The sequence below is a fragment of the Cuculus canorus genome, chromosome 16, assembly GCF_017976375.1.
Source record: "Cuculus canorus isolate bCucCan1 chromosome 16, bCucCan1.pri, whole genome shotgun sequence".
Taxonomy (NCBI): Eukaryota; Metazoa; Chordata; class Aves; order Cuculiformes; family Cuculidae; genus Cuculus; species Cuculus canorus.
Window position 1 is genome coordinate 4,707,450 of NC_071416.1, and position 7,946 is coordinate 4,715,395.

General features: G+C 60.6%; 1 protein-coding gene across 3 annotated transcripts in view; it reads right to left on the reverse strand.

Annotated features, from left to right (window-relative positions):
- Positions 1-2,498, reverse strand: part of SOGA1 (suppressor of glucose, autophagy associated 1) — a 29,824-nt gene extending 27,326 nt beyond the window's left edge. For all 3 annotated transcript variants that reach the window (XM_054081378.1, XM_054081376.1, XM_054081377.1), the window contains exon 1: positions 1,830-2,498. In XM_054081378.1, coding sequence (XP_053937353.1) covers positions 1,830-2,441 — 612 coding nt within the window. In that variant the 5' untranslated portion in view covers positions 2,442-2,498. The remainder of the gene's footprint in view (positions 1-1,829) is intronic.
- Between the last annotated feature and the right edge of the window lie 5,448 nt (positions 2,499-7,946).

Genomic DNA, 7,946 nt, shown 5'->3' on the forward strand with positions numbered 1-7,946 from the left:
GCCGTTCTAAGCCCTGCTGTGCTGAACGATAGGATCATTAGGTTGGAAAAGACCTTAGAGATGATCAGCTCCAACCATACCTGTTTACTACTAAATCATGTCCCCAAGCACCTTATTCACCCGCCTTTTAAATGCCTCCAGGGATGGTGAGCAGAGCTGTGCCCAGCCATGCCACACTAGGGCGATGCATTCCCAGCTGGACCATACCAGGCTAAATCTGCCCATGGGGTGCCAGCAAGTGCCCTGTGCCGAAATGTACCATGCTGTGCTGAGCCGAGCTGTGCCCTGCCATGCCACACCATGCTGGACCATGCCCAGCTGCTCCATGCTGGGCCAAGCTGAGCTTTGTCCTGTGCCCATTTTGGCTATGCTGGGCTGAGCTGAGCCATGCCCTACATCCAGCCATACCACACCATGCCCAGCTGAGCCAAGCCCAGCCGCGGCTTCCAGGCCATCCCCAGCTGTGCCAACCTGTGCCGAGCTAAGCCCAGCTACACTGTGCCAGGCTATGCCCAATGATGCCACGCTGGGCTGAGTAGAGCTCTGTCCTGTGCCCACCCATGCCCAGGGATGTTAAATCATACTATGCCAAGGGATGTTGACCCACACTTTAGGATGCTGCACCACGCCCTGCCCAAGGATGTTGAGACATGGTAGGCCAGAGACACTGTGCCATGCTCAGCCACGCCCTAGGATGACAATCCATGCCCTGGGATGTTGAGCCATGCGATGCCCAGGGATGCCGTGCCATGCTGAGCCATGTCCTAGGATGCCACGCTGTGCCACACTATGCCCAGGAATGCTGTGCTGTGCGAAGCTATTCCTGGGATGCTGTGCCATGCTGTGCCATACACACCCATGCCCAGGAATGCTGAGCCATGCCAAGATTGGAGACGCTGTGCCACACCAAGCCATGCTCCACGATGCCATGCTGGTGGCCAGGGACGCTAAGCTGAGCCATGCTTTGGGATCCTGCACTGTGCTATGCCAAGCCCAGGGATGCAAGGCCATGCTATGGCTAAGGATATTGTGTGATGCCAACCCATGCCCCGGGACACTGTGCTGTGCCATGCCATACCATGCCATGCCATGCCATGCTCAGGGATGCTAGGCAATGCCCTGGGACACTGTGCTATGCCATGCCATGCCCTGAGATGCTGACCCATGCCCTAGGATGCTGTTGCATGTCATGCCCAGGGGTGCTGTTCTGTGCCATGCCATCCCCAGGGATGCTGATCCATGCCATGCCATGCCCTGGGATGCTGACCCATGCCAGGGATGCTGATCCACAACCAGGGATGCTGTTCTGTGCCATGCCATGCCTAGGGATGCTGTTCCACACCACGCCATGCCCTGGGATGCTGCCCCACGCCCAGGGATGCTGTTCTGTGCCATGCCATGCCCAGGGATGTTGTTCCATACCATGTCATGCCCTGGGATGCTGACCCGTGCCCAGGGATGCTGATCCACGACCAGGGATGCTGTTCTGTGCCATGCCATGCCCAGGGATGCTGTTCCACACCACGCAATGCCCTGGGATGCTGCTCCATGCCATGCCCAGGGATGCTGTTCCATACCATGCCATGCCCAGGGATGCTGATCCACAACCAGGGATGCTGTTCTGTGCCATGCCATGCCCAGGGATGCTGTTCCACACCACGCAATGCCCTGGGATGCTGCTCCATGCCATGCTCAGGGATGCTGTTCCATGCCATGCCATGCCCAGGGGTGCTGTTCCACACCACTCCATGTCCCGGGACGCTGGCCCACGCTACACGCAAGGACCCCGCTCCCCCCCAGCCACCCCCGGCGCTGCCCCCCACACCCACCTTGAGATAGTCGTTCTCGGAGCGCAGATCCTCCATCTCCCGCAGCAGCCCGTCGGTGCCGGCATCCAGCATCTCCTCGGTGAGGTCGGAGAAGGCGAGCGAGGTGCTGAGCTGCAGGCGGCTGCTCGCCACCGAGGGCTCGTCGGGCAGCGGCGAGCAGTCCCCCGCCGAGGGGGGAGGCGGCGGGGCCGGAGCCTCCCCATCGCTGCCGCTCAGCTCCAGCGAGAGCAGTTTCGCCTCCTCGGAGGCGCTGCAGTCCGACACTTCGGAGCTGCTGTCGGTGGCGCTGCCCCGCGCTCGCCCCGCCGCCTCTCCCGCGCGGCTCCGAGCCTTCGCCCGCGCCGCCCCTCGCCCCAGCGGCCCTTTCCCGGCTCCCCCCGCCGCCGAACCCCGCTTCTCGGGCCGCCCGTCCTTGCTCCCCCGGCGCGGGTGCGCGCTGCTCGCCGCCAGCCGCGGGGCCGCGCCCGGGTGCCGGGGACGGGGCCAGCCCGGCGCCTCCCGGGGGCGAGCGGGGGACGGGGCGCGCTGAGCCTTCTTTTTCTTCTCCGTAGGAGGTGGTGGAGGTGGTGGTGGTGGTGCCCCCCGTTCCTCCCGACCGTGCTTGGCCTCCATGTCCCGCTGCGCTCGGTCCCCGCTGCGGCTCCGCCCGCCCCGCGCCGCCACCGGGCGGCGAACAAAGGGCGGAGGAGGAGGAGGAGGAGGAGGTGGAGGAGGAGGAGGGGGAACGGGGAGGGGGGGGCGGGGGGCAGCTGTGCCGGTGGCAACAGCGACCCCTCTGCCAGCCCGGCGCCGCAGCGCCCGCACCACACCGCATCCCTGCATCCCGGAGCATCCCTGCCCGCGGGGGGCATCCCGGGGCTGAGGGGCATCTTCGGGGGGGGAGGGGCAACCCCTGGGAGTGAGGGGTATCCTTGCCGGGGGACATCCCCATGGGGGCATCCCTGGGATTGAAGGGCATCCCCGGGAGTGAGGGAGCATCCCTGCCCGTGAGGGGTGTCTTCGGCAGGCATCCCAGGAGTAAGGGGCATTTTAGGGGGGGCACCCTCGGGAGGGAAGGATATCTTTGGGGGGACACGCCCAGGAGTGAGAGGCATCCTCGAGAGGTGCACCCCTGTGAGTGAAGGGCATCACTGCCTGTGAGGAGTATCTTCGGGCGGTGGGGGCATCCCCGTGGGAGCATCCCTGGGATTGAGGGGCATCCCTGGGAGTGAGGGGCATCCCTGGGAGTGAGGGGTATCTTCGGGGACTGACGGGTATCACTGCCTGTGAGGGGTATCTTCAGGGGCGGCATCCCTGGGAGTGAGGGGCATCCTTGGGGGGGGGGGGGGGAAGGTATGGCCAGGAGTGAGGGGCATCCCCGGGCATCTTCCACAGCGTGGGTCCAGGGGGGTGGCATCAACAGTACGGGTTCCCCACAGTGGGAGTCCTCTTGTGTGTCCCCTGCAGCACAGGAGTCACCACAGGGGTGGGGCAGGGTCACACTGGGGTATCCTGGGGGCTGGGGGTCCCTAAAGGAACCCCTGAGGGTAAAGGTCTTGCTGGAGCATCCAGGGGAGTTGTGGTCCCCCGGGGCATCCCTGTGGGGCAGGGTCACACCAGGGCATCCTGCTGGGTGGGAGCCCTGGGGTCACCTCTGAGGCTAAGTGTTCCCCAGGGCAGATCTGGGGAAGGGGGTCCCTGAAGGCAACCTGGAGGATAAGGGTCCCCAGAGCATTCTCAGCGGTGCACGTCCCCTGGGGGTCCCTGCTCCCAGGAGCCTCGGAGAGGAGTGTCCCCAGGATACCCTGTGGGTGAGGGTCCCTTGGGCACCCCCGAGGGTGGAGGTCTCTCAGGACACCCCTATAAGCGCAGAGCATCCTCAGAGGCAGAGGTCTGTCATGTACCCCACAGGTGGGAGGTCCCCAGGGTCCCTCTTGATGAGGATCCCCTACGACACCCATGGGTGGGAGGTCCCTGGGGTCTCTTGCTGAGGATCCCCAAGGCACTCCATGGGTGGGGGTTCCCTGGGGCTCACCCCACGCTTCCCAGGGCTGTCTCCAGCTGCCTGCTAAGCTGTTGGGGCGCACGCTCTGCACAGTGCCTCTCTGGGTGGAAGCTGTAAGCAGCGAGCAGCTGTGCGAGTCTGCTCCCCCCCAATCCGCCTGCGTCTCTCGTCCGTTAATCCAGCCCCAAACCCACTGCCAGCAGCTGAGAGCTGCGTTTGAAAAATGCTCCTGCTTGCCTGCTCCAGCGCCAGCGCGGCTGGCCGTGGCCTCGCAGCGGGGAGCAATGCTCTGCCGCCTCGTCCTGAGCCCTCGTACCCCAACACTGCTTGGATTTGGATTTTAATGCTGGGCAGCGAAACCCCAAGGCAACAGTTGCTTTTCTCCGGGGGCAAACCAGAGCGTGGCTGAGCACAGAACCTGCCACACGCCACAGTCTGCTTCTGCCAGAGATAAACACACATGGGGTTTATTAGGGCGTTGCTTGACACCCCTCCCTGCCTGACACCCAGCTCCCCAAGCACCCTCCGGGACGCGGGGTGTGATTGCACCCCCACTCTGCCCTGATCCAGCTGTACATCCGGCATAGGAAAACTGGGATTGGACCACAAACTTAGGCTTTTTATTGCAGCTCCCTGCTGCTCGTGGCCTGAGCAAGTGCTATAAATTGGTTTGATGCCTTGGGTCACAGCTTTTCGAGCCCCTCCTGCAGCTCTGCAGACCCCTGTGTGGTACCTCCAGCCCATCAGCAGCTGAGGACTGCGATGAGGGGGTTGTGAGCAGAATAAGGGACCCCAGAAAGGTGAGGGGGACTCGGTGCCCCCACCCTGTGCTGTGCCACAGCCGCTGCCCTGGGCATTCCTGCCCCTCCTAAGCTGAATGGCAGCCGCAGGCATGGTTTTCCAGGCTCTGGCACATCACCCCATCCCACCCCTTGCTGAAAAGCGGGGTGAGCAAGGCCCATCGTGCGGCTCAGGGCGTGACGGATGGATGGAGGGTGGCGTGGAGTTGCCTTCCCCTGCGTGCTGCAGAGCAACACGTGCCCAGATCTAACGGGAAGGCTGCTCTTCCCGCAGGACTCGCAGCATCGTTAGTGGAGTTATGATTCAGCCCTGCTGCATGACTGCACATGTCCCTGTGACGAGTGCTGCGCTCATTAATGAAGATCATTATTTTCCCTCCGAGCAGTGGTTAATTGCGTAATGCAAGGCGCGCCATGGGCTGCCCCTGCAGAGCTGCACAGTGACAGGGGAGAAAGAGATGAAGCGTGTCCCCAACCTTATCCTTGGGGAGATTCCCCAGGATGCCATAAGGATCAGGCACAGGATGCATCCCCAGAACTGCTCAGGGCTGAGCACAAAGTGAAATCAGCCTCCTTCAGGGAAGCCAGGCTGGTTTTGTCACCTACCAGTTGCTCGCTGGATCTGGGGACACATTCCTGCACTCCTGGCCTGACTCTGGCTTGTCCCCACTCCTGTCCAGGTGGCCTCAGGTTGTTGCACCCAACGGTGGCCACGAATCTCGTTGCAGCGGGGTGTGCATCCAGTGGTGCGTGTGCATCCCGTGACAGCCACGTTGCATCTCACCACTTTTGCAGCACAGCAATGGGTTTTGGAGGCAGCCAAGGGCTGAGCCAACCTCCTTCTGCGACTGCTGCCTGGGGGACAACTGCACAAAGGCAGAAACAGGTTTGGGGTGGAAGTGGGAGGGATGTAAACAGACCTCAAATTATCCCTCGGGGCCAGAGGTAGTGCAGGCAGCCAGGTTTTGAGCTGAGCCAATGTTTCCCTGGGCCAGGCGCCTGGTCCTGTGCTCACCATCCCCTTGGCACGGCGATGGAGATGCTCTGGAGGACACAGAGCCCTCCACAGCCAGGGCTGTGCCAACCAATCTCGTTGATGATCTGCTGTAGTGGCTGGTCTTGAACTAGCTGCTCCCAAGAGAATTATTCAATAAATTTGAATTAAATGCGGGCGGGCGGCTTTCTGAAGCCTCTGAAAGAAAAGCAATGAGCTTAACCAGCCCCCTGGGCCTTTGGGAAGTCTGGCTGGCAGCCAGTCAGAGCCACGATTCGGAGCATCCCTGAGCAGTGCAGGGAGAAAGGTCTGCTCAGCAGCCTCTGCACCACTGGAGATAGGGCTCGGACAAGGCAGGAGTCCCTTTGGCCACTCATCCCATCCCATGGGACTACCGGGACCTGGGAGAGGGGACACAGTGAGGGTGCCAGAGGGAACGCCACCTGCTGCACCACACAGGGTCCCTGGAGGGTGCTGGTTCCCAGCACAGGGACACCAACCCCACACATCCCAGCCATCACCTCCAGGGCCACAGTCACCACCACACAGGAGTTGCCCTGGAGTTGCTCCCACCATGCTTGGTGTGGACAAGGCTAGAAGGTCCTACCATGCTTGGGTGGACAAGGGTAGAAGATCCCACCATGCTTGGTGCGGACAAGGGTAGAAGGTCCTACCATGCTTGGGTGGACAAGGGTAGAAGGTCCCACCAAGCTTGGTGTGGACAAGGGTAGAAGGTCCCACCATGCTTGGGTGGACAAGGGTAGAAGCACCCCAGGGGCTCAGCGGGGACACATTTGAACATGTGTTCCCTGAGTACAAAGGGCAGAGCCCTCTCCTGATATCCAGGTGAGCAGTGGGGAGCAGCAGCAGGTCTTAACACCTGAGCACCTTTCTGGATCAGGCCCTGGGCTCTGCTCAGTGTCTCCTCCTTCTCCTCTGTCTCAGTGGCAGCACTGGCTTCGCTCCAGCGCCCTGATGAGCCTGTCAGGTCCATTTTGTGTTAAGATGCTACAAAGCAAAGAGCAGTGAGCCCTGGAGGGTGGCAGGAGGCAAAGCCGGAGCCCTCAGCCTCCGAGGGTGCAGCAGGACCCAGTTAACCTATGCGTTAGGCCAAACTTGAATCCCTACCATATTGACCAAAGCCAAGAAGCCTCCATAAATTGATGATCTTATAATTACTGGGGAAAATTGGTTTAGAAATGTTTGTAACGCTTGGCCAAGATTTAGCATCCCCCTTACTGAAACAAGATTTGAATCTGATAGTAAGCACTATATATATATATATATATGTATATATATGCACACTATTTGAGTGACAAATACTCTGAACATGTTATTTTTAAACACCAGCATGCATTGCTGAGTGTAAGCATCATGCTTCCCCCCATCCCCAGAGCTGCTTTCACTCTTGCAGCCAGGGAGGGTCCCGGATAGGGACAAAGATGGGGACATGCATCCAAAGGCACAGGCAGCATCCCAGGGGGACCATGGGACCAGAGGGGACAGTGTGTGTAGCCACCCATGCCACACTCACATCTGGGGGAAATGCTTTGCTTTCCAGCTGCAGCACATCTGCTTGCAGAGCTGCTTGACAAGATGTTGCATCGAGGATGGTGTGCGGCAACCATAGCAACGGGGCTGCCTCGCTTTTCCATTTTAACCAGCAGCAATGATACTGCTTTCTCCCAAATTTGCTGCTGCCTGAGAGATGCCAGCAAAAATCTCAGCCCAGGCAGGAGGAAGGGGCCGATCTGCCCGGGGGAAGGTACCCAGGCTTGGACCGTGGTGTCCCGTGTTGGGTGAGGACGCTGGTGTGGAGCTTGGAGAGCAGCTTTGCAGGCTCCAGGCATTCCCACCTCTGCCAGCTTGAGCCTCTGCAGAGCCCTGAGCCACATCCCACCCCACGTCAGCAGGGTGGGAAGCACCGCCTGCCTGCACCCACAGCTTGGATATCACAAGAGGGAGGAGGAAAAATAAGAGCCAAGCATCCAAACATGTGATCAGTGGCAACCTGTAAGTGGACAACAGTGCCAGCACAGCATTGCACAACACAACACAATGGTGCTGCACATCAACACAGCTACCTGGGGTTTGGAGATAGGGTCCCTGGATCCAGGAATGGTCATGGTGATTTAGGGTGTCAGAGTGGCCGCCCCAGGTGCTGAGGATACCCTGGGATCAGAGCAGCACTCGGTTTCCATAGCGCTGCACCAGCATCTCACTGACCTGCGATAAGGTATCAAAAAATGCAAAGATGAACAAAACAAGACACATCCTGGACTCCCCTCCCCTGGCCCCGAGCTGCACCCGTTCCTGTGCCGACCAGGGTTGCTGCAGCT